The 26984-nt window shown below is 36.5% G+C and overlaps 1 protein-coding gene across 3 annotated transcripts in view; it reads left to right on the top strand.

Annotated features, from left to right (window-relative positions):
* SLC4A7 (solute carrier family 4 member 7) overlaps nucleotides 1–26984 on the top strand; it is a 101164-nt gene that overhangs the window by 67854 nt on the left and 6326 nt on the right. For 2 of the 3 annotated variants that reach the window (XM_063325217.1, XM_063325219.1), the window contains 18 exons: nucleotides 302–417; nucleotides 1832–1989; nucleotides 3924–4011; nucleotides 5160–5306; nucleotides 6508–6611; nucleotides 8156–8330; nucleotides 10739–10872; nucleotides 11432–11677; nucleotides 15098–15203; nucleotides 16813–16974; nucleotides 17961–18074; nucleotides 18519–18680; nucleotides 18941–19192; nucleotides 21733–21801; nucleotides 22250–22423; nucleotides 22767–22898; nucleotides 23640–23737; nucleotides 25552–25659. In XM_063325217.1, coding sequence (XP_063181287.1) covers nucleotides 302–417; nucleotides 1832–1989; nucleotides 3924–4011; nucleotides 5160–5306; nucleotides 6508–6611; nucleotides 8156–8330; nucleotides 10739–10872; nucleotides 11432–11677; nucleotides 15098–15203; nucleotides 16813–16974; nucleotides 17961–18074; nucleotides 18519–18680; nucleotides 18941–19192; nucleotides 21733–21801; nucleotides 22250–22423; nucleotides 22767–22898; nucleotides 23640–23737; nucleotides 25552–25659 — 2545 coding nt within the window. Of the gene's footprint in view, nucleotides 1–301; nucleotides 418–1171; nucleotides 1232–1831; nucleotides 1990–3923; nucleotides 4012–5159; nucleotides 5307–6507; nucleotides 6612–8155; nucleotides 8331–10738; nucleotides 10873–11431; nucleotides 11678–15097; nucleotides 15204–16812; nucleotides 16975–17960; nucleotides 18075–18518; nucleotides 18681–18940; nucleotides 19193–21732; nucleotides 21802–22249; nucleotides 22424–22766; nucleotides 22899–23639; nucleotides 23738–25551; nucleotides 25660–26984 lie in introns of all 3 variants that reach the window. The other variant, XM_063325218.1, reaches the window with a different exon arrangement.

The raw sequence follows: 26984 nt of genomic DNA, 5'->3' as shown, positions 1-26984 counted from the left end.
AGCGGTTACGATTAAAATCTCAACAGTTGTTATTTTTTCTGCAATTAAAGTAACTCTTGTTTTCTGGTGACTGTTCTGCAAATGGCCATCATTTGGGCAATATTTAAGTTTTTTAATTATGTCATTATTTTGACAACACAACGACTTGTTAATGTTGCATTTATGATACTAATGTAGGGCACTCTTACTGAATGACTTGCACATTTGCTTTAAGCAAGCTGCCACATTGAGTTTTGGTAGTGTCTCATACTCACTTAACTTCATACACAATTTTGAACGTGTCTCCTTTGTTTTAATTTAGGGCTGTTAGCATCTCCACAGTCAGCGCCTGGAAATCTAGACACTGGGAAAAGTGGAGACGTTAAAGGTACTGGGACAGGAGGCAGCAGAGAAAACAGCACGGTTGATTTCAGCAAGGTAAATAACATTAAGTACCTTAATATTTAGCACAAAATAACTATGGTGGTTGTAACTTCCCTCTTAGTTACAACTAAGACACATATAGATACGCATCTGTACGAGCGTATGCAAGACGCATGTACTAAGACATAACTTTTATGTGCAAGTGTCAGAATATGGCATAGGCTAACTTTTCCCAGTGGGACTGAATTTTCCATGTTGTTTGATGATCTTTTCAGTATTTGGTAACTTCAGGAGTGTAGCTGCTGTACTTCTCATGCAGAGGGAGATATTTTCAGATCCGCTATAAAAACTCTTATGAAAACAATTCTGTAGATGGTGTTGCAACATTTTTTTTCTAGAATGGATTTTTTTAAGAGGGCTTTTAAAAGGGATTTACTTTATATGTTTTATGGGTTTGCTGTACAAAAGTTATTGTACATCTTAAGCATTAGGAATGTATAATACCAGTTTCTGAGGGAAATATTGTGTAATACTGTAAATCCCTTTTATTTCTTTCATAATTTAAATTTGCTGGGCAAGGTCTATTACGGCTTTTACTATAAAGCTCAGTCTGTAGTGTCATCTGTACTGTGGAACACTGTAAGAAAATTGGTTTGACAAGTTAATAATTATGTTTAAGGAAAGCTAACTTACACTGTAGTTCTCACTAATCATGGCAGGTGCCATATATTCCTGCTGCTCTGTCACAGTTTTTATGTTTTTGCTTGGCCCGTCCTTCTGTACACCTGCCTTGTCTCCTGTTGGGCAGGAGTCAGCCTCCTGGCACTGTAGTTGTGGCACACTTGGTGTGGGACTCAAGAGGCCATCTGTAAGTTCTCTAGATAGCAATGTAACTGGTGCTTGTGTGTGTGTGTATGTGAACACAGAGTTCATGTGCTGTACCATTTTCTAATGCTCTTCTGCAATTACGTACAGAAACGAATGTTAAGATTTTCAGCCATTATATTCTCTATGGATGAAAACATAAACATACAAATTACTTTTCAAAATTATGTCATATTTGAAATATGCAGCTGTGAAATAACTAATTCCATTCTAGAAACCATGTGTAATTACATGAACTCTCCTTAGTTAATTGTGCATAGGTTTTGTGAAGTTATGTCCTATGACGGAATGTTTGTTGTGATAAATAATATTAGAAAGGTGGTTATGCGGTTTGGAGTCTTCTAGAGTATAGTAGGTGGTAGTAATTCTGACTTTTAGAAGACAGTTTATTATTAGTTGACTGGCTGGCTGATATTTTCTACATATGTTTGTCTTTTCTGTACTGTGGGGTATTTAATTTGCTTTTTTATTTTTCTTTGTAGCATAAATATCTAGTAAATACTTATAAAATTACAATTCTGTTATAGAATTTCTGCTAGCAAACGTAAGGGAATAAACACTTGTTTCATCTTTGTATGAATAGGTTGATATGAACTTCATGAGGAAAATACCTTCAGGAGCAGAAGCATCAAATGTGTTAGTGGGAGAAGTAGATTTTTTAGAAAGACCTATTATTGCTTTTGTGAGGCTCTCCCCTGCTGTGCTTCTCTCAGGTCTCACAGAGGTTCCGGTTCCTACACGGTAAATACATGCCTGGAAAGTCTGGCTTTACTTATACAATAAGATAATAATATTTAAGATTTCAAATAGTTGTAAATTTTATACATGCTCTATTAAGCTCAAGAAATGTAGACTTTTGTTTAACGTGATGCCAGTCACTTGCTGCAATATTTGAAGGAATGAGATCTGCTATAAAATTCTCTGAATGCTTTAAATACATGTAATGATGCTGTCTTAAGTAACTGTCGAAGTTGAAACTTACACCTGACCTGGAGTAAAAGCAATGAGTCTTCCAAGCTTGTGTTGCCATTTCAAGGAGGGGCACGAAGGTTGTTATGGTTCCCTTCAGCACAACACAGCCTGACAGTGGGGAAGAGTCTACTAAGTCTAAATCTGAACCTCTGCTTTTTATATAAAAATATGCTGTGTATGAATAACCTAGGTGGTGGAAAAAATTTACTTTTCTTAATTATATGCCCAGATCTACATGATTGACACTGGGGTAACCAGTCTGCAGCCGTTGAATCGGTTTTCCAATGCAATATGCCATCCAGCCGGGTGCACCCATCCCATCCCCCCAAAGTCATGGGTCTCACCAGTATACTGTGGGTGTATTTACCACAGATGATCAAAATGTCAAAATGCAGGTCCCATGATGCAGATAGTAGGTCATTTAATCAGTCGTCATGGATAACATTTCATTTTCTGTGCACATTGATGTATTGGGCTGTTCTGTGGTGTTTGACATAAATTTGTATATTTATGTTTTTTGGTTTTTTTTTTTTTTTTTTTTAAATGTTTTATAGGTGATCAAGGTGCCTGTTTATCTTTGTAACTTTTATATACTCTAATGAAAGACAAAAATAATTCTGGTAGTGTTCTTATAAATAGATGTGAGAATTTTCAGAGGGTAGTTGACATTAATGCTCATATCGTTTCTTGGGAAATTTCCAAATTTCTGCAAATGGATTATGGTATTAACGTAGCTAAAATTATCCTGTCCTGAATTTTGCAGAATGGTGTACACTTGCAGATTTGGAATAACATACTTGATTCTGAAGATGGAATCTCAGTTTCAGTTAGGGTAGTTAACCTGCAAAGGAAAAATAACATGGAGCTTTTCTGTAGTGCGATGTGAAAGAAGGCACTACTTTTTTCAAATGTGTTGTACTTAAGAACTTCATTTTCATGGAGTACAGGAAGAAGGTTGTGAAAAGAATTACTGAGGTTGACTCTTCGGTTTGTATCCTTTTGAACTTATAAGATACTAGTCCTGTTCAAGTTTGGCTTGTTTTTGTATTTTTTACAAAAAAAAGTGTGATAACTATTATTGTGATTGGAATAACATATGCTGTGACCCGCCCCCAGATTAGGTTCCCTTCCCAAAATGACACTTTGACTTTCTTAGGTGTTCAAAATGCAGGTTCCCTTCTTTTCCAGTGGCACAGGACGAGGATATGCCTATATAAATACGTCCAGTGTGTCGCTTGAGGTGCATGTGTGCATCTGCTGTGTGATGTACCCAGTCACTGCAAGTGAGAGGGGGTTTAATTCCTGTAAGAGGTGATCATCAGGGAGGCTAGAACAGGTCATAAAGCTCCAAGGCCCTAAGGGATCTTTGCCAGTGGGAATGTCGGTAAGGCATATAATGTGGAGGAAATAGTCATTGAGCTCTAGCCTGTGGATTTCTACTACGTTTACGACACTGTAAGGAGTTGAAAAATTAGGCTTAACTAAGATGATTTCAGAGTAGTTTTGGTTCAGGATTCGAGTCCCTTCCAGTAACGATTTTGAGGCAAGTCTTTTCTTAGTCTTGCAGCAGTCTTTAAGATTTGAAATGGTGAAGAAGGTATACTTACTTCACAACTAAATTTTCTTTAAAAATTAGTTTGAAAGAACCCTCTGAGTATATTCCAATGAGTCAGCTGAATTCATCTCGATTGCTTTCTCCACAGCTTTTTGTTTTTATTGCTGGGACCAGCAGGAAAAGCTCCACAGTACCATGAAATTGGAAGATCAATAGCAACACTTATGACAGATGACGTGAGTGATGTATTTTACAGAAGTCTAGAATAATGTATTTACTGACTGTTTTCAATAAATGTACTCCAGAGTGACAGATTAAAAAAAAACAAAACAACAAAACAAACACACCCCAAACTGGTTAAATGAAGAACTGGAAACTTACTTCTTTTGTTAGTGAACTAGATAATGGTAAATTAACTTTTCCCCTTGTCTTTCTTGAAAAAATTCTAAATGTATTTCTGAAAAAAATGTTTTAGCTTTGGTGTATAGATTTCATTTTTGTATTCAATTAGGAAATAGAACCATTAAATAGAACTGCATCTGACATGAATAACTGTACGTCAAAAAGGACACAACAAACTGCGTAAGTGTTGAGGACAGAAAGCTTAAGAACGCGTGTGAATCATCACATTTTTTTATTTTTTTTTATTAAAGCGAGGTAAAATAACTAAAATTAGAATTTTACTAGGCATTTGAAGTCATACGCTTAGAGCCATGGTGGATGGTTTTAAAGAGCACAGGGGAATCTGCACTTTTAAAGACTTAGTGAAATTAGGATGTTTTAATGTTAACTTTGCATTGAGCGCCACCTACTGAATTGCTGGTAATTATTATGGTTACCTGATAGAAATTCTAATATTTCTTTACTCTAGAACAATTTTAAAGTTTGGAAATGTAAACCAGAAATTTGTGTGCTTTTTAAGAAGTCTTTTAAAATTAATTAAGCTAGAGGTAAACAAATGAAGTTCTTATTCTTAATATAACCTTCAAACCAAAAAGCAAGTTTATTTAAAGTATTTTTGTTCTGATTTAGCACAGCATATGGGCACAGTGACTGTGGGGCAGAATTATTCAGGCAATAGTACATGAACTTGATTTACTGAATTGAATATTGAAGATTAATTTTTAAATTAAAAATCTAGAAATCAACTCAATATTCCTTTTGAGTTTGGAGATAAAACTTCCTTATTTTATGTTCCATAGGGGGGTGCATACAAGTAGTTTTTAATGCAAAAGTGTGCAAGTATAGTAAAAGCCTAACTTCTGAGTACCTTTAAAAAATTTCCCATGCCTTTTAAAAAATAATGTAGTGTTCCTTGAAATCAATTCCTCTTTTAAAAAAAAAAAAAAAAAAAAAAGAATGTTGGGTACTTTTCTTCTTCTAGGTATTCCATGATGTTGCCTATAAAGCAAAAGACCGAAATGATTTGTTGTCAGGAATTGATGAATTTTTAGACCAAGTGACAGTCTTGCCTCCAGGAGAATGGGATCCGTCTATACGAATTGAGCCACCAAAAAGTGTTCCTTCCCAGGTAAAAGAAAAAGAAAAAAAGTCCATTAGAGACCTCACATGATTTTTACTTCGAAAATGCCATTTCCTAATGCAAATAAATCGTGTGCGGAGTATAAACTTCAATAAAGCATTAGGAAACCCCACACATTTGTTTGGAAGAAAAAGTAGTTTCCTTTTGTAATACTGAAATGAGTTCATGTGGGATGTAGGAGAATTGGTCTGAAACTGTACCCTAGTTCCTATTGTAAATTTTATTATTCTAACAATGATCAGCAAGACTATTGTAATTCATATAAAAATGTATGTTTGCATACAACATTGATTGAAATGTTTTCATGTATATCGGCTAACATGTAATGTTCACAGAATGTTTATGAAATAGGTAAAAATGGATCATATTGCTCAGTTGCAATAGAAGCTTGGAATGGGATCCAAGGGGGAAGCTGGACCTTAGGAGAGACTCTGATTTCTTCCCTTTCCCCCTCTTTGCAACTGAGATTCCTGCTGCCAGGATCAAAAGTGGGAGTAGAGCCCAGTGCTCTTGGTTCAGAAGGTTGGCGTTGTGGTGGTTTGGGAAGTGGGTGGAATGGAGGGGTGACAGCAGTGCAGCTTATTCATGAATAGCCTGAGGCCACTGCTTAAATAGTTTCCAAAATAAGCAGGGCTCAGGGGTTTTTGGAAAGCAAGCTCGGCTGAGAAATTTATGAGGAGCTGGTGAGCAGCTTGCTCAATAAGGGAATGACTTCTCATTTTTATTGGAATGACTTCTCATTTATACTTCAACTAAATACGGCGTGTGTCATCAAGTGAGGTCAGTTTCTGTTAGAAGCGAGAGGCTTCTGCTCTGGAAATGATTGAGGAAAAAAAGTATTTAAAAATATCTAGACCTCATGGTTGAAATTCAACCGTGTCTTAAGATAGGTTTTGTTTCATCATGTCTCAGGGACATATTTCTTGTAGAAAGAGGGGAGATTAATATTGTTGTGCAAGGTGCTAATAAGATCTTTTTTGGGATGACTGGTTCTAGTCATCTTCACTCAACAAAAGATTAATTTGGCAAATGGAGGACTGCTGGTAAGCTGGGAGCATGAAAAAGGTTTGGAAGGTGTAAAGTCTCTGCCTGCTGTCTTTGAATTATGCTTTTTAGTGTAGAGGCAGTTTCAAAGTACGAGCATTTTTTCTTTTTCTTTTTCTTTTTTTTTTTTTTTTTTGTCCTGTAGGAGAAAAGGAAGGTACCTAAATTTCCAAATGGATCTACTCCTACAGGAGAGACTCTCAAAGAAGAAGGCCATCATGCTGGACCTGAACTTGAGAGAACTGGAAGGTGTGTTCACTTCCCTAAATACTAGCTACCATAATGAAATAAAAGTGATAAATCTCCACAGTTTTTAATGATGACATTTGAACATAAAAAATCATGGTAGAAGTGTCAGAGCACATCCTTTTTCCTTTTCAAGTGTTGGATTCTTGCCTATAAATGCCAGTCTGCTTAAAGCATTTTCAAGCCTGTGGCAATGTTTCTCAACACATTTGCAAGGGATTTCATACAAGATGCTGCCTAATTTAACTAACTGAATTTTAAGAGTTGGGTTTTAATTTTTAATTGTCAAGAGCATGCAATTATTGTAATTATAGGAGGAATATACAATTTTCAGTATTGGGCTATGTACTAAAAATTTCCATTAATGCAAATCTGTTTTATTAAACATGTATGACATGGAGCAACAAGGAATATAAAGTGGCAAAAAATACTTTGGTATTGGTTTGGTTTTGGTTAGGTTTCTTTTAGATCTAAAATAAAATTAAAGGGATTTCTTTCAGTTGAGTTGCGTTGTTCTCTGTTAATTCTGAAATATTTGCCAAAAAAGCCCCAAACATTGGAAGTACATGGTTAACGTTAAACCTTAATATGTCAGATGAGAAAGTAGAGGTTAAATCAACTGAGAAATTCTGGAAAAGATGTACAATGTTGTTATCCCCAAAATGATAAACTTCCAAATGAAATGCATCTTTCTCATACCTTTCCAAGAAAGACTTTACAACATTGGTGTTGATCTTTATCATTTTGGCTTTGTTACGCTTACTTTTTCAGCTTTTTGCAGGCAGTATGTGGAGCTGAGAAGTTCATTTCTGCCCACAGAATTATCCCTAGATAAGACTATTGTTTTTCTTAGAAATGGACTATTTTTATTTCTTATTTTAATTCAAAATAAAATCAATTTTTTGTAGGTGCAAATTATACCTAGTATTTTGGAGTCTTGAAAAATTTTGGAAACTGCCCAAAGCTTTTTAATTAAAGCTAATAAATTTACAGTTGAACTAACTTATATATGTTTGGTTTTGTATTTCATTTGTAGAATGTCTGTATATTTCAGATGAGAACACTGTTAAAAATGGTAGACCTAAATTTATATATGGACCTAACCATATGTACGTAAAGAATTCAAATCAAAAAGCTACATCTACTTATTGGAGTAGTAATATTGAAATGTATCAATGCAGTGGTCTTGGTTGAAATGTAACATATTTCTTCTGTTCCTTGTTTTGAATATCATAAAACAGATTTGACTTAATATGTTATTTAGGTAAAATCGTTTGCAAAGATATTTTATCAGTATCTAGCCTATATACAAAAATACCTAGCCAGCTTTAAAAATGTGGGTAACTTGCTTGATTATGTTTGGAATACTGCTGACTTGGAATAGATAAAGTTCTCGTTTACATTTTAAACTGTTATGCTTTAATCTGGATTATGAAATAGCTAATTTGCGCTGGCAATAGGCACTGGCAGTCATGTGTAGCCCATAGTTTTGAACTAGCTAGAATCCTTTAGTGTACAGTTTGACGAGTTTCATCTCACCTATTTAGGCTTTTTGGTGGTTTGATACTTGACATCCAAAGGAAAGCACCTTTTTTCTTGAGTGACTTCAAGGATGCATTAAGCCTGCAGTGCCTGGCCTCGATTCTTTTCCTATACTGTGCCTGTATGTCTCCTGTAATCACTTTTGGAGGGCTCCTGGGAGAAGCTACACAAGGCAGAATAGTGAGTACAAAGAATGGTAGTGGCCAGGCTTTTAGATCTTCAGAGGCAAGTCACTGTGTGCATTTGTCTCATTTATTTATACTTGTATTTGAAGAATTTACCCACAGCACTTGATTAGCCTGCCCCAAAGCAGACCTTCCCCAAAAGGTAATTGCTGTGGAAAATGTGGGGAACCCATGTGAACAGGAGAAGATGCACAGTGGAGGTAAAAAAATGTTTATCCTGCCTTATTGGATGAATGGCTTCATGAATTGAGAAAGGGCTTGCATTGCCTTCTTTTTGGCTACTTAAAAATAATGAATGGCAGTAAAGGTGCACCATCCCACTAGGCCTACTTTAGGCAAAGTCAGAGGCTCAAGGTGGATAGCCAAGAACATGTACTGGCCTTGAGTAGTAGGCCTACGAGGATGATAATGCCTGCAGTGTGTGGGTAGCAGTCAATTGTGTATTTAAATAACGGACAGGATACGTATATGTTCTCACTAATGGTATGTTGTTAACAATGAAAGAAAGTGGCTAAGGTTTATGAGCAGAAAATACTCTTCACTGTAAAAAACTTGAATATAAACTGCACACATGAAATTTTGGTAGTGTTATGTTGGGCAGTAGATAACACCAGCACCTTTTTAACCAAAATAACATTGCACTTTGGTTTTGGAGCAGGGAAAGAATACTTAACAGCAGACATCAATGTTAATAACTTAGTGTTTGTGTCAATTGGCCTGTGAATAAACTAGTTTGAAGTGTATTTTCTGTTTTTAAATCCGTTATGAAGAAACAAGGCTCGGTCATTTTGGGGGAGGGAAGGATGTATTCAGACATGTCCTTTACAAATTTTGTGATCCTGGTAAAGCTTATTATGCTGTAACATTCTTCTTGATACTTAGATCAGTTTTCAAGCTTTTACTATATTAAAATTTAGTTAACTATTTTATCTCTTTCAAGTAATGATGTTGACTCAGATTTTTGTTTATTGATATAGCACTTCAAGCTGATAGCAAATACAGAAATAAGTTTTATCTTTTTTGTGTGCTGTTTTTGCCACTCTAAATGTAGGAGTGGTTATCAAAATGTTGATGTAATTTTTGTATGTACATCATGTATAATTATGAGAATATGCTCCTTTTAAAGCTTGATTCTTAAACACCTTCTTTCTTTTAGCTGTCTGGAATTGTTTGCGGGTTTGTTCCTGCCTTCAGATACTTGGTGTGCATCATTGAATATAAAATTTAGTTACTGCACACACATGTTCAAGCACAGTAGCTGACATTGTAAGGTACACAGTTTGTGTTTGAAACCTTCCCTCACATTCCCAGAGGTCATCACCTCCACAGTACTCCTGTCCCTGCCACCTTGATTGAGAGCCCCAAGGTTAATGCATTGACTAACCAAAAGCACTAATTTAAAGGTAATAGAACATGAGACTGAGATTATATATATATTTTTTTTTCCAATGTAATGAACAAAGGACTCAATGTTTTCATTTTGAATAGCCCCAGTTCAGCAAACCATTTTGCCCAGTTTTAGATGCTTTCCTGAATTGGAGCTTAAGTTTGCATAAATATTGTTTTCTTAGGCTTCTATAATTGCAAAATAACAAACACTCAAAAATTCCACCAGGAACCCTTTATGAGAAGTCATGGAATTCAGATTAGTTGTAAGTGGTGTAGTTAACTATTTTCAAGTAACATTAATATCATTTTAGAAATGAAAAAGTCCTGCCCCTCTCTTTTGAGGTGCATTGTAATTTTTTTTAACAGACAATGTTATAGTAAAACATTTAATTCAAGAACTGAAGCAGATCTCTTACTTCAATGAAAAAAAATGCATTACCAGGTGGGACATTGGTTTACTGCTCATCTATTTTTGGTGTCATGTATACATAAACCGATATTGTTCAGTAATTTCCCCCGCACCTCCACCTGTCAGTTTTTTTTATTTTGTAATGCTTGGTTAACTGATGCAGGTATGATACGGCACACCGTATCATGTTTTGGTACAGGTATGTTGCAATGTGTAGATATATCTATTTTCTTTGCAGAGACAGATAATGCTTTCCATAAATTACGTGTTGAGTAACTTTTTTTGTTGTTGTTGTTGTTCAAACTTGTAGTAATTGTTGGTATGTTTTTCCTCCATAGCTAGCAGGACTAGTAACTTGTTCTCATGGTTTTGGATGGCTTTATGTTTCTCAGGAGTGAAGTTTTCAAAATCTGTTGTCTATGGTATTGTTACTGCAAAACCGTGTTAAGTTATTCTTGTTTCAAACATCAGTATTAATTGCAATGTTTTTACATCTTGTCTTGTTTCTAAGTTAATGCATTTTAAAACTGTGTTTATGCAGATGTGATGCTAAACACTAACCTGAAAGGCAGCATAGTTACAGCAGTTTCTTTTCCCCCAAACAGAGTGCAATAGAGTCTCTCTTTGGAGCCTCACTAACTGGGATTGCCTATTCACTCTTTGCTGGGCAACCTCTTACAATTTTGGGGAGCACCGGACCAGTTCTAGTATTTGAAAAAATATTATTTAAATTTTGCAGGTAAGTGATGTTTGTATTAGCTTGATGCACTTTCTAACCTTCTAGCCTGTTAGAATAGCTGTAGTTGAAAGCGGATGTGTCTTCAATGTGGATGTCCATGAAGATGTAAATGCAGCGGCAAGAGACTTAAGAGATGGATGTGACTTGGCAAAGCTATAAGGCACTGGTGCACCTTAATGAGAAAATCAGTGATAAGATGTGGCTAGGAATTCATGAAAGTTATGTTTTCACTGTGTGGAGATGTTTGCTTTGATTCTGCAGGGGTAAACAGGGATTGATCTGTCCTCTAGGTGAAAGCATCTAGGTAGTTCTGGAAGGATTGTCACCATGATGCTTCCCAAGCTAGGTAGTTGCACCCTCAGTCCTAGAAATGTCTTGCAGTGTTGCTTTACTTTGGAAGATGAGACAGAAAAATGTCTGCTTCCTTCAGAACTAACATCAAGGATGAGAGAAGTGGTGAATTACCTATAGAGCTTGGCCTCAGTATTGGTTTTCAAATAGAATATAGTATAGGTGACTTCTGAGCTCAGTTAATACTTCTGTTTGTTTCTTCACACAGGGATTATGGTCTTTCCTACCTCTCCCTGCGAACTAGCATTGGTCTGTGGACAGCATTTTTATGCATAGTGCTTGTAGCCACAGATGCCAGCAGCCTTGTGTGTTACATCACTCGATTTACTGAGGAAGCTTTTGCAGCGCTTATATGCATCATATTTATTTATGAGGCATTGGAAAAGCTTTTTCATTTGGGAGAAGTGTATGCCTTCAATATGCACAATGATTTGGATAAACTGACTTTATATTCGTAAGTACCACGTTTCTTTCTGTTATTAAAATACGTAGGGAAAAGGTTTATAGTATAGAGACATACCGTTAACTAAACTGCAATGTGTGCCTCTCCGTGGAAGGGTAGGAGGAATGCTGGGGGTGGTATGGGTATGAGAAACCTCAGAAAAATTCTATTCAGGATGCTGTGGAATTGAATTTTCTGTGCTAGCTAGGGATGAGGGGCTGTGACAAAGCCTGCTTTAGTTGCAGCTTTATTAAAGGTCACCCTGGAGATTAAAGGTCAGAACACGAGTTCTGCCTTAACGCTTCTAGAACTCATGATAGTTTACCCCACCTGGGTGAGAATTATTTCCAGGTATTTTATCTCATGGAGAGCTTCTGCAACTTTCATATGCTTTGAACAGGGAGTTAACATCTTCAAACAGTGTTACTTTCTACTGTAATTACAGGGAACACTTGAGTTTAAAAAAATTCTTTTTTTTTTTGAGAGAAGAAAAACAGAAAATACAATAGTTCTGTTTTTTTTTTCTTTCCTGACTAAGTAGAAATATTATTTCTATTCATCACAGTAACTAGCAGTAAAACTATCATTACAAAAATAACTTGTTTTCCTTTAAGGAAAGCAATAAGCAAGCTATTTAGGCGTATCTCTTTTTATATTTCATTTATTTCTGTGGTGGTTGTATATTACCTACCTGTGGTGTGTTGACTTTGGTTGGATACTAGGTGCCCACCAAGCCACTCTACCACTCCCCCTCCTCAGCTGGACAGAGGGAGAAAAATGCAATGAAAGGCTTGGGGATCGAGATAAGGACAGGGAGATTGCTGAGCAATTACCATCATGGACAAACCAGATTTGTCTTGGGGAAATTATTTTAATCTATTACCAATCAAATCAGAGTAGGGTAATAAGAAAATAAAAACTAAATCTTAAAATACCTTCTCCGCATCTCTCCCTTCTTCCCAAACTCAGCTTCACTCCCGATTTCTCTTTACTGCCACCCCAGGTGGCGAAAGGGGATGGGGAATGGGGGTTGTGGTCAGTTCATCACACATGTCTCTGCCACTCCTTCCTCCTCAGGGGGAGGACTCCTCACCCTCTTTCCCTGCTTTAGCATGGTAAGCATGTCTACCCTCCCATGGTAGACAGTCCTCCATGAACTTCTCCAACGTGAGCCCTTCCCATGGGCTGCAGTTCTTTATGAACCACTCCAGCGTGTATCCCTTCCATGGGGTGCTGTCCTTCAGGAACAGACTGCTCCAGCACGGGTCCCCCACTGGGTCACAAGTCCTGCCAGCAAACCTGCTCCAGTGTGGGCTCCTCTTTCCATGGGGCCACAGGACCTGCCAGGAGCCTGCTTCGTCACGGGCTTCCTATGGGGTCACAGCCTCCTTCAGGCATCCACCTACTCTGGGGTGGGGTCTTCCATGGGCTGCAGTTGTATCTCTGCTCCACCGTGGACCTCCATGGGCTGCAGGGGGACAGCTCTGGGACCTCACTGGACTCCCGTGTGAGCATGTTAAATTCACTGATCTGGCAGAAACTATACTGTAGACCTTCTTTGGACCTGATTGTGTTTTGGTACACCAGCATAGGTGTGGAGGAACATGAGGGTGGAGAGAGGAAGGTGTGACATTTCCTTGGTTTAGCTCTGTGACGTGTCACACATGTCTTCAAGGGTGTGCCACAGAGTTCAGCTTTGGTTTATCCTGTATCTTTTTTCTATCATAAAGCTGTGGGAGATGCAGCCTTTTACAATTGCACGCTTTTCCCCCCCCTCTCTGTACCTGCAGGGGGAAGAGGGTGCGAAACAAGCATCTTCAGCTAAGTGAGCCAGAAGACTCTCTCAAATACTCTTCCATTTTCTGTTTTTTCTTTCTCTTCCTGGATTTCCGCTTATCTACTTGATGGCATCCTGTATCTTCATTGTGTCTGTTTAGAAACTTGTCTTGTCAGTCTTCGTTCGGCATGCTTGTTCATGTTACTGCCTTGACCAGCAAGTAAAGATGCTTTCTTTTTGTCTCATCATACTTACTGTTGCAGTTCCTTTCTCTTCTGATGATTCTTAAGTTACTCTGTTTGCGACTACCTTCTAGGAATTACTGCTTTCCAATCTTCTGTTTCCTTTTGCTGTTACTTTAGGATTCAGTTATGAAAGGAAAGTATATTTATTTCTTAATTTTTTTAAGTTCCCTAAACATTATGCTTTGCAAATCTAGATTCTTTTTGCCTGTGCACATTTAGTGCTTTTTCCTTCTTGACCTTGACACTCTCAGGATGCAAGTTGCCCTGGTTCTTTGCTTTTCGAAAGAGAAAAAGGAGGCTTATTTCTTGCTTATTATCTGTTTCTCTTCTTTTACGTAATTGTTTACGTGTCAAGCTTACAGTTTGGTGTGCTTGAATAGCTTTATTTGAAAACATCCCATTAAATCAATATTCAATGTGTTACAGTTGGTTTTGTTTTTTTTTTTTTTTTAACTGATGAGTACTTCTGTCAGTCTCTCTGACAGAAAGGATAACTGCAGTAGGGAGGGGCACTTTTACTTGTTCAAAAAGTTATTAAAAATGCATATATGCAGTTGCTTTAAATCTGAGCAACTTATGCATTTATATCTTAGGTTAGCCCACTACATACTCAAAAATTGTGTGTCTTATTTCAGAGTGACCACTTTTGGCCATATGTAGATCAGAAGGCATGCCAAATGCAACATAAATGGCTAACTACCAAAATTTTAGAAAAGACTTGGAAACTTCTAGAGGATAATGACATGTCTGGTTTGAAAAGGAGTTGCCGAAACTGAGTCATCTACACCAATTATTTAAATTAAACTATCTTTTTTTTCTTATGTTAGTGTACAGTAGGACTAATTGAAGTTTGACTCACTGTGGGATGTTAATGCTGTATAGAAATCTAAAAACCTTAACCTGTACACGTAGAAAACTCTTTGTGCCAAGTTGAATTATGTAGAAATCTTTAGAAATTACACAATACATGTTAGTATAGGGTTGTTGGAAAGTGGTGTCATTTGGATTATTATCTTCATCTGTAATTCACAATATGTAGAAGTCCGCGTATATTATCTGTTTTGTTTTATTTTCAGTTGTCATGCTATTTAAAAGCTGGCAGATCAGTCAAATAATTAAGTCAACATTTTGCCTGCTTGTAATTCTTTAAAATACATAGTTTGGTTTTTTGGTCCAATCCATTCAACCTCTTGAGCAGTTGCTTTTTTGCATCATCACTTTCCCCACCCCTCCGATAATGCTAGTTCATGTCATGCAAATTCATGTCATGCCTTGTGCTCTGCTACTTTCATAGAAGGTTGGGATAAACTCTGATTTAAACTCTTTAGGATTTTTAAAACTACTGCAAAATCACTGCATTTTGGCATTTACAGCTTAAAAGCATATCAGCTTTTTTTTCTTCCCCTTCAGATGTGTGTGTTCTGAGCCCGAGAATCCCGGCAATGAAACTTTGCAGGTGTGGAGGGATATGAATATATCTGTGGAAAATATAGCATGGAGTAACCTTACAGTTCCTGTGAGTATGTAAAAGCTATGTATATATGTGTGTGCATATAAAAAATAAATACATACACAGTACCAGTCTTGATTAATATTTTTCATCTGGTTTCTTCCTTTATTTGAACCTGGATTGTTTTCTTTAAAACTGTATTTTTAAGAAGATGTTAAGATGGAATCTGCAGTTAAAATGTGGTAGCAAAACATGTTTCATCAGTCTGTTAGATGTTGGTATAAAAATACAACACAAACAGAGAAACTATCTAAATATTGATTGGAAAAAAATAATTATTTGGAAAACTGAAGGTTAAAAGAAAAGGAGAAGAGCTATTTGAAGGAAGAGGCTTGAAAGCATTACCTTCTGAACTGGATATTTCATACTGAGATCTAATTTTGTGGGTAGGTGAAGAGGAGGAAAGTTACCGTGTGGAAGTGATACTGAAAGCTTTTAGGAAGAAACATTTTTACTGATTTAGTCGATCATTGGGTGGGATTCAGTTGCCTAAATGCAGCTGTCCACAGTCACTTTGCATACCCTGGCATCTGGTTTTCACCTACATCTTGAAAGATTTGGATCTGGTAGAGATTTTGTGTTGCGTGTGCTAGCTGCGTGTGCCTACTTTGGCCATCTTAGGCTAAGATGGCAGTAGACATCTGTTTATGGGCTGTCCTTGTGTCTGAACCTAGATATTCATACTGAAACTAGGTGTTTTGCACAGCAAAAATACTATGAAAAGCCTCAGTGCTTTACTTGAGTTTTAGCTGTAGTGTTTTCTGTGTACCACCAACAGCTTCTAGTCTACCATAATCACTTAGGGTGGCAGTTTCTCTTGAACAGTTACAATATTCATTTTCTATTTATTTTTTATTTTATATACCTCTTCATTCTCTTAAGCATCTTTAGTCTTCCCAGAGAGACAGAACTGATTCAGGATTTGCTGGTGCTTATAATCAAAGTAGATTGTTAACACAGAGAATTTCTGTCATAAGTTTTCGATAACTCAGCCTGTTTGAAGACAAGGTTGTGGCAGTGCTGCTGCCGACTATTTGATCTGTTGTACTCCATGTCTCTACTTTAATTCTTTACTTTGCATTTTAGTGAGCCTTTTGGGTAGGGATTGTCTGACTTTGTTTTCTTTTTTATTCAAATCCATTATTTATGATGCTTTTCTACTTTATTAGAAACTTTTATCTGTATCAGGACAAAACAAAGTCAAGAATAAAGAGGTGGTAGAAACTGAGGTGGTCCTTTTCTATGTTCATTAGCTTGAAAGTTGATGTTGGATAGTCTGCTTTTCCTAGGCTTAGTCCTCAGTCTTTATTTATACGTTCAGTCTTGTGATGCTTTGAGAAATAGAATAGAAATGAGGTGAATGTAAAGTAGTTGTTTCTTCTTGGGCATTTCCCAGCATTTTGTCATCCTGGAATAATGTGATGGCTAATGTGGCTCTTCTGGAACAGACAGCACACATATTTGGCATTTCAGGATGAGGTAGTGATGAAGGAAAGAACACCCTTTTTGGGATTGTGAAGGTTCTTAAATGTGTTTTATATTGAAAAGCTGCAAGTTAGGTTGAATGTAATAAATGAATAAAATGTAGAAATTTAAGTAGTTTTTTTCTTTGCAGGAATGTTTAGAATTTCATGGTGTGTTTCGTGGATCAGCTTGTGGCCATCATGGACCATATATTCCAGATGTTCTCTTCTGGTCTGTCATATTATTCTTCACAACGTTTTTCCTCTCCTCTTTCCTTAAGCAATTCAAGACCAAACGTTATTTCCCAACGAAGGTAATTCTGATTAGAGACTATTGTTATCTTGTGATAAATACAGTAGTAAAACTTAGTGGAGTTGAGTTTTCTATTTTGCTTCAGAACTTTATATTGAGAGATTTCTTTTAAAACAGAAGAAGAAGTTGAAAACAGAAAATTAGCTAATAGTTCCAAAAATGAAGACATTAGATGAAAGAAATGTGCTGCAGAAAATTCACTGCTTGTTCTCTACTTTTGTGTAGTTACAACACTAAGCATTAGAAGACCTAAGCAGTCCGTCTTCTCATGTTAATGGGTATTGCCAAGTATAATTTGGAAGAGTTAATACTGCTGCTCTTTTCCTCACCTAGCCGTACAAAACAATTGATTGCTTTCCCCAAGCTGCTGACGTATGAAGGATTCTGAGTGGTTCCTCAGGAGATCACTATTTCTAATCAGGCTAATATCATGATTATCCTTGGACTGATTTACACAACCTCTGCTAGCCAAAATAAAGTGGTTAGATCTTCTATAAAACTCAGCTTATTCCTACAGTGTGTTCCTAATGTTTAATAAAGTCACCTTTGATAACCTGAATATATTGCAAATTATGCCTCTCCTGTCTATTAAAACATCAAATGTACGAATATTGATTTCGGAACAATTCAGTGATGCTGTTGAATTAATCTACAAGAGCCTAGCTGTGATGGCCCAGCCTCCTGGTAGTATTGAGGGGATAGGAAGATGAGGAAGGCATTATTTTAAGTAATTTACTTCTTGCAGTAGATGACTTTTAAATGACATAATGGTATGAAGAGTTTTACAGAATGCTTTCCTTCTGCAACTTCATGCTATTCTGGCAGGCAGCTTAAATTTTAAAATGAAAAGAGAAAATATATGTAATGTTCAGGGGTGTAGTATGATATAAACAGACTTCACTACTCATAGGGGAGAAAATTGTCTTCCTATACAAGCAAATTCTAATGATGAAAAAGCAAGAGTTAATACAAGTCTTTTCTTTATAGGTGCGTTCTACCATCAGTGACTTTGCAGTATTTCTGACCATAGTAATCATGGTTTTGATTGACTATCTTGTAGGAGTACCTTCTCCTAAGCTTCATGTTCCAGAGAAATTTGAAGTAAGAAATAAAACCTTTTAAAAGCTTAACTTTTTAAATGCTTACAGTTTCATATACAGTAGAACAATGGAATTGTGTAGAAACAGAATTTTATCTTTTTTACTTATAATGTTGTTGATGAAGTAATCTCTCTTTTCTGTTTTGGACGTATGTCTCATCTGACAGAAGAGACTATGCTTTATATTATAATATCACTGAAAAGGAAGCATTCTTTTGTGCAAATGTGCAAAAATGAAGGAATGGAATGCATTTGTTTTAATTTTCCATGTAAACGTCACGTTCACATATAACAGCCAAGTCAGTCTTTTGGTCAAAGGCATTGGAATAAAATCTAAACACGCGTTTGAGACTGTTGATCTGTTCATTGCAGCTGTTTGTGGCAATAAAACCTGCATTTTCTTTCAGTTGTTTAATTCCTATTGCTGATGTTTTGGTTTTTTTCAGCCCACCCGAAAAGACCGAGGATGGTTCATAGATCCTCTTGGAAGTAATCCTTGGTGGACACTATTGATAGCTGCTGTTCCTGCTTTACTGTGCACCATTCTCATTTTCATGGATCAACAAATAACAGCTGTTATTATAAACAGGAAAGAGCATAAGCTGAAGGTAAAAGTCATTTTCACAAAACCCTAACATCGTGTTAAGTCAAGCTTATTTAAATCGGATTCATCCTGCAAGTCTGTGAAACATTACCAACAGCTACTAAATAAATTTATGTATTGACTAATAAAGAATGAATATAATTTTGTGGACATTCTCAAATTATCTAACTTTTGTAGTTATCAGTTATTTACCGGCTACGTTATAAATAATGATATCAGATAAATAGAAAACTTATTAAATTATTTCTCTGCTTAATTTTACAGAAAGGCTGTGGTTACCATCTTGATCTGCTCATGGTTGGTGTTATGTTGGGGATATGTTCTATCATGGGTTTACCGTGGTTTGTTGCTGCAACTGTCCTGTCTATAAGTCATGTTAACAGCCTGAAAGTTGAATCTGAATGCTCAGCACCAGGAGAGCAACCAAAGTTTTTGGGAATCCGGGAGCAACGAGTGACAGGATTGATGATTTTTGTCCTGATGGGGCTGTCAGTGTTCATGACTTCTGTGTTAAAGGTAAAATACAGATTTTTCCAAAATATTTGTATTTTCTTTGTGCTTTTGATTTTGATACTGTGATTTAGCGTTTCATGATGTTAGTAAGTTTTATTATGTTAAGTAAAATACGCATCCAGTCATTCTCGAATTGCTTTCTTAATAATGGGTGTTAGTTGAATAGAAACGATGGGGGGAGATGTAAGAAAATGGAATCTGAGCAAGCTAGAAATGTAGTGAGGAGTGAAGAAAGCAACCTTTGTCTATTTTACCTGATTTTTCTTGCCAGCTATCTTTTAGTTTCTCAAGTCTATGTTACCTAAAATAGTTCTTCTGTAGTTTTTAGGTGAGTGCATAAATGGAGAGAGAAAAGGAGTGTGATAAAGATATAAAGTTACTTGAGAGGAAGTAATAGTAGTGTAGCAGAAGAAACAAAAACATCTGGTTTAAAAAGTGATCATCAGATTGTTCACTTCTAGTTCTTATCTTCAGTTTATTAAACTTCCTTGGATGTTTAAAGCGTCAAGATTATCTTATGCGTCATCACAGTGTAATACTGATTTTGTAGGTCCTATTGTGCCCTCAGTTTACGCTTTGTCTCTCAACTTAAATCCATAGTGCCCTTCTGAAGACTTTATTGGAAGAAAATGAGTCAGTTCAGTTGGCTTTTTGCTCAGATTTGCATAAAATCTGTTCAACTTCTGCTTTGTTGTTTCAAATCCAATAGATAAAAGGAGAAATGAAAAAAAAAAAGTCTTTTTATTGCCAAAATAGCAGATATGGCATAAATTGCATAATTGCTGATACCTTTAAAGAACTTTATAAAAGTCTGTTTGAAGACAGATCACAAGTCATTTCACAAAAAAGTAGCTTCTGCTGGCTGTTTAAGTTTAGATAATGGGAAGAAATAAACCTATGAACACACAACTATAGTTTAGTAATTAAAACTGCATATTATAAATTCTTAATAGTTTACCATTTGCATGTGTCAAAGAATGTAAAGGTCTGAAAACAATAAGGTAGTTGCAGTCACAAAAAATGAGTATTCATGGAATCATAGAATGGTTTGGGTTGGAAAGGACCTTAAAGTTTCCTTATAGTTCCAATCCTGCTGCCGTGGGCAGGGACACCTCTCACTAGACCAGGCTGCTCAAAGTCCCATCCAGCCTGGCCTTGAACACTTCCAGGGATGGGGCATCCACAGCTTCTCTGGGCAACCTGTTCCAGTGTCTCACCACCCTCACAGTAAAGAATTTTTTTCTAATATCTAATCTAAATCTCCCCTCTTTGAGTTTAAAACCGCTACCCCCTCATCCTATCGCCACAGTCTCTGATAAAGAGTCCCTCCCCATCTCTCCTGTAGGCCCCAGATTTGACCATCTCTGGTTGAAAAGCTACCAAGAGCTCAGCTGTATAATGTACATGATCAGAATCAAAAGCAGAAATACTGAAATAGATTTATTGTTGCTCAAAACCAAAATATAAAGGTGCTGACGGCTGAAGTGATGTTTACCCCATGTTTTAACAGCTGATTCTTAGAAACTAATACTTTTATTTTTTATGGAACCGAGGGTAATAGGAATTATTACTATTTGCTCTTTATGAAATGTTCTTCTTTTTCAATGTGAATGGCTGCTGCTGTTGGAAAAAAAGGAAGGAGAATAAAGCCGTGCATCTGTAGGTTGCTGTGCTTTTGTTCTGTGTATGGATTTATACTGATCTAATGCAGTAGGAGTTAACATAAATGAAGTACTAGCATGTCAAATTATAGAGCTTGCAGTGAGGACACTAGCTTTTTTTATATATATATATATGTACATAACACGTAGATATGCAGCAATGAATCCTTAAGGCATAGTTTTATTCTACGGTATTTAAGTTTCACTAAAGGCTTTTGTTCAGGCTTGATAGCAGCAGTTTTTATTAAGATTTTGAACTGTATCTTGGCTGTCCTTTACTCAGAAGTTTCATGAATTCAGGAGCGAAGAAAGCCCTGCTTGCTTTGTGTAGGCTGCAGAGGTTTGATGCAAGTGCTGCTGAAATCAGTGGACAGCTTCATTATCTTAGTAAGCTTTAAATTGATCTTACTGGAGCAAAATTTTAGCCCTGAATAGTGAGCAGATTTTCATACCTCAGTAGCTCTCATGGGATTTTTGTTTTGTCTGCTCCGGAAATGCAAGATTAGTGATCAAAAGTAAAACTTCATATGGCAGTTTCATGAAGTTGATAGTCTCGCTACGGTTCCTATCAGATAGCAACATAAAGCACTATACTTAGCATTAATCGAAATCGTGGTTGCAACCCAGAAAATTGAATGAATGGGCAGTCAAGAAGGAACTACATTTTAATCCTGCTGGTAGTCTTGTTAGTTCTAGATTTTTTGGCTGCTTAATGATGCATACATTTTCTCTATAAATAAAGAGCCTCAGCTTTGACAGATTTCACTTAAGTAAAATATAAAGTAAAAGAATAACTTGGTCCATGTCTTTCACTGATATGGACTGCAGTGTTATGTGATGTTGGTTCCACGAGTAACTGTGTGGGTCTGTTTTCCTCCCCAGTTTATTCCAATGCCAGTTTTGTATGGTGTCTTTCTTTACATGGGAGTATCTTCATTAAAAGGCATTCAGGTAAAGTCTGATTTTGATGAGCAATTTGCTTTTATTTAACACTAAGTGAAAAGGAAACTGTAACACATTACTTCGTGAGCAACAATAAAGCCAGTCCATATTGTCTGAATAGTATGTAGGATAATTTCCTGTCTGTCATATTCAGCTATTTGTTCTTGTTGTGTTGTGCTTTCACTTATCAGTTCTTTTGCAGTTATTCTTTCGGTAGTGTAGCTGAGAAATAAATTTTCTGAAATTTTCTGAAATTTTGTAGTTAGTAATGGAGGGGGTGGGGTGGGTGGGGAACCTAACAAAACAGCCATCCGCCCCACTCCTTTGAATGTTCAGTGTACTTCATTAGCATTTTATTTGGGATTAACATATGTTTCTGGAGTCCCTTAAAAACGTTTATTTCCTCCTGGAGGGGAAGAAAATAATTAACTGAAGGATGATTTATTTTTCAATGCAGTTTTTTGACCGTATAAAACTGTTTGGAATGCCTGCCAAACATCAGCCTGACCTGATTTATCTACGTTATGTGCCGCTCTGGAAGGTCCATATCTTTACAGTTGTTCAGCTCACTTGTCTAGTTCTCTTGTGGGTGATTAAAGCCTCTGCAGCTGCTGTTGTTTTCCCTATGATGGTAAGTTTTCTGTTTCACAAGTTAATAATTTTCCGAGAGTATGTGCATCATCCAGGATCTCTCAGAACATATTTGCTGCCTTAAGAAAGAAGGGAGTGGGAAAGAAACAAAAGAACCCGTAGTACTTCACTTTTGAAACACAAGGACTTTTCGTTTCCTGAAAATAAGGAATTCAGTTGTGAATTGCTATTGAAAGTGGAAATTATTTAACTTTGTGGTAAGATAAAACTAGTACTGCAAAAAAGGGCTTCAGATAAAGATTCTGAATGTACTGAAAGTGTGCCTGCGTTTTTGTTCATTTAAGTTGTTTAATATAAATGATTTCATTTATGGTTCCCCTAAGGTTCTAGCATTAGTGTTCATTCGCAAGCTCATGGATTTATGTTTCACCAAAAGAGAGCTTAGCTGGCTTGATGATCTTATGCCAGAAAGTAAAAAGAAGAAAGAAGATGACAAAAAGAAAAAAGAGAAAGCAGTAAGTGTGAAAACAATCAAACTAAGCACGTTGTAAATTACTAAAAAATACTCAGTGAGACTTAAAAGAATTTTAAGTGGCCTGAGCATATGACTGTAGATACCAAATACACATTTTGAAATTCTTTACTAATGAGATGTAATGCTAGAGGAACTATTACTGTCAATTAAGTTAAGGAAGAGTCACTCTTTCAATGATGCTATTATGAACTATGACTCTTATTTGTGATTAAAATTAGCAAGCAAAGTGGAAAAAAAGCAGTTTTTAGCACAAAATGTTGTTTTCTTTGTCTTTCATCAGGTTAGAAGGAGAGAAATGGGAGAGGGAGAGAAAAGCAGTGGAGCAGGGATCTTTACCCTGCTTAAATAAATCACAAAACTCTTCAGAGTACCAGGGACATTTTGCTTGTTTGTGTTTGCAGACCTGTAGTTAAAACCAACTGCTAATTACCAATAATACAGTATTATAGCATGTATAACTTCTCCATAAAAGTCTTACCTAACTGTACACCAGCTATCTGAATTCCTTACAAAACTTGTAACCCTCTCCTTCACCTCCCCCTACCCTGGATAAAACACTCGTAAGAAAAAAGGTCTCAAAATATATCTCCTGCATTCAATTCCAGTGCTTACAGGGACATTCCCCTTACCCCTATGGAAATTAACTGTCAGCGTGAGATACTTCTTTGATTTATGCTGTGTAAGTGATTTTATAAAAAAACTCTTCACTTGAAATTTACAGGAAGCAGAGAGAATGCTTCATACAGGGGACAATGAAAGTGTACACCTTGCATATGGAGAAGCAAATTTGGATTTTCCTGTAAAAACCTTAAAATACAGGTATAATGAAATATGGGTCTTTTAAGAGTTTTTGTATCACGTGCTGTAATTTGCTTTATATGAAGTTGATTGTACATGAGTTGAATTAATTTTTTTTTCCCAAGCTTGTAACTCAGCCATGATTAGGAAGTATGAAGGTGTATCTCATGGTGCTATAGTAGCATTTTTATGTTGCATTGTTCTTTAAACTGCATCTTAATTATAAATTTACATGACCATCTTGAACAGATCAGATGACTCAATTTCAACCAGCTGTACTCAAGGTGAAGAAGCTTCCTTGGTCAGTTTTTGTGGAATATTTGTGTGTTACTGTGCATGAAATAACTGAGTATTAAGCAACTAATGGCATCAGTTGAGCCGTGTGTTTACCAGCCACTTGGATTTTTCAGAAATAAGTATGCAGTTCTGTGATGGTTTATTTAAGTGGGGGCTAAAGTCTGTAATTTCTGTGATATAAAAGAACTTTTTACAGGCAGACATTTTTTACTTTAAAAGGTCATTTTCTGAAAGTAAATGTGAGGATAGGGTTAATGGTTACAGTATAGGGTTACAGGGTAGTTACAGAATAGGGTTACAGTGCTGGAATTTCACTGATGGAAAGTTCCTTCAGCACTGGAAGGTGTTTTCTCTCAGTATGCATCTCCCTTACTGGGGATGTATTCACCTTAGTTGCCAGGTATTCGAGAACTGTTCCACACACCTGGAAGACGTGACAGATAAATAGCTTGCCAGCTTTTTTGCCTCTCTAATACTAAGGGTTCCTAGGTTAAAAAGTGTCTTTCCTATGGATCTCGGGTAGTGTCAGGTCTACCCTGATGTGAGTTGGGAATAGGCAGATTTTTGGATTATATTCCTGTTGAGTGCTATTGTCTACTGTAAGAGCAGGCTTAATTAGGCTTTAGCAACTCAAATGAAAATGCTAAATACTAAAGCTTTTTTAAAAAACATTTGAGTTGCTAATTGCTCTCACAGTAGAACTATGATGTCATCGACTGTGTGCATGTGTGTTTACTGTATATTTCACTGTCTTGTATCTTGTGTGGATTCCTGAGGAAAAATGGCTTTGAAAGATTTCTATGCAATTTGAAGAACTCTTACAGATGCCCTGAGGTAAATTCTGAAACTTAAGTACGGAACGGAACAGAAGACATATCTACAGGCAACACCTAAGTCTGCTGTACATATAAATGTGTGAAGGGCAAAGAGGGAAACAGGTTTTGAAAGCTTACCATCTGTAAGGGCGAACTTACTTTCTGCAGGACTTGGGGAGGATGGTGGCAAAAAAACCTTGAAAAATGTCTAGTAAGGCTCTGCAGGAAAAAAATTACCTTGAAATCTGTCTAGATAATTGGGATTTCTAGATTTTTACTAGTTTTAAATCTCAACTGAGTTACAATTTTCAAAATTTTATTAACATCTGCTCTTTTGCCCTTGATTATTTCCTGGAAACAACTTAAAATAATTCTAATTTATGAAAAGCTTAGTGGAACAGTGTGATTAATTTCATTATTTCTGGGCATGCAAAATAATTTTCTGAAGTTACAGGTAATTTAGAAACGAGGTATCTCTCAAATAGTCTCAATGTTTTAGTGGTATCTTATGTGAAATACTGTTTTAAGATGTTATGTGATTAAGGCAGCACTAGTGAGTAAAGTTTTCAAATTTTTGTTGAAGTACATTTGTAAGAGATGAACTCAACTTGTGGCTGCGTAAATATTGAAAGAAGGCACAACTGATGTAAATGATGAGTGACAGTAAATATAATGTTGTTGCAAGGTATTGAATACTAACCAGAAAGTATGTTTGTTCTTTAGCGTTGATCCCTCAATTGTAAACATATCAGACGAAATGGCCAAAACTGCACAGTGGAAGGCTCTTGCCATGAGCACTGAGAATGCCAAAGTAAACAGACCTAACCTGAGGTAGCTATAATTACTCACGCATTTTCTAACTATGGTCTTGTGTTTAGCAGCTAATAGCTGTATTTGTGTTTCTTGAAATGCAATCTCAAAAAAATGAGCATATGTGGTTTGTAAAATCTGCATTGACTTTTTGCTTTTGAGGAACTTGAATTTGAACTTAACTTTTTGCTCCTTACTCTTAAGTTAAAAAATTTCTATAAACAATTAAAATTATTTTGCTGAATGTATTATTAAAACTTTAAAGTTACTCTTTATTTGCTTAATACAATTGTATGCTACTCTGATGGGCTTAGGGTTTCTAAAAGATTTACTAGAATATATATGAGCATGGAAATTGTTTCATCCTGAATGTTACAAATGCCAGTGGGAATAAAAGGTAAGTCCAGCACTTTCATTGTTGCTTTATGCTGCCCTAGGGTCTGCCCCCTGTTTTTGTGGGTGGGTGGGTTGATTGGTTGGTTGGTTTGTTTTTCCCTGACTCATTGTTAATCTCTAAAAATTAAACCTGGCTCAAATATTATCTTCACTGGATGTGAAATATACTTGAATGAAGTACTAGACAAATGAGGAGTCCTCAGTGCTATGAACATTTCCTGTAAGCTGACACGCATCTTCTGTGATGGCCAGGTGCCTCTTTCCCAGTCAGCTCCCTATCAAACAAGAAAGTCTGTATGCAGTGAATCATTCTGTTTCATCCTAGTTTCTTTCCTGTCTGGCTGAATCTGTCAAGGGGAACAAACCAAATATTCATATAGAATATCCCCAACTTCCTGAAGAGCCTGTAGTTTATAGGGACTGGTATCTGTGGACTGTTCCATCACAGTGCAACTATTGTTTAGTAGTTCCTATGTAGGAAAGAGGGGAGAATTGGCCTAATTGACTTGGAAAACTAACCTTATGCAGTCCTGCTGTCTGTAAATGCAGCTTCTTTTGGTTGATCCCTTTCAGCCAAATCTGTCAAAGGCAGGCAGGCTTCAGAGATGTGAAATTGTCAAGTTTTGTGTAAAATAACATCTCGGTGGAAGAGTTTCTGGTGAGGGAGTATTCATACATAATCGTCCAAGCTATTGGGTACCGTTCAGCTTCCATCATGGAAACAGCAGTAGTGGTTGGCCACTTAGCACTTGTATACCATGTGTTTATTCAGCATGTGCATTGCTCCAAAATAGGCATGGAAATACGCTTTGTTTTGCCCAGACAGTAGGTCAACCAATGGTGAAAGAGGAGACAAGGAGACAACTTGGAGGTATTGTAATAGGAAAAGCTGGAGATTCAGTACTACAGGCACAATTTTCAGCAAATCTTCAGCCTGTATTATTTAAACA

This window comes from Chroicocephalus ridibundus, chromosome 2, assembly GCF_963924245.1.
Source record: "Chroicocephalus ridibundus chromosome 2, bChrRid1.1, whole genome shotgun sequence".
Taxonomy (NCBI): domain Eukaryota; kingdom Metazoa; phylum Chordata; class Aves; order Charadriiformes; family Laridae; genus Chroicocephalus; species Chroicocephalus ridibundus.
The sequence above is the reverse complement of the archived record's forward strand: the minus strand, read 5'-3'. Positions and strand labels throughout refer to the sequence as shown.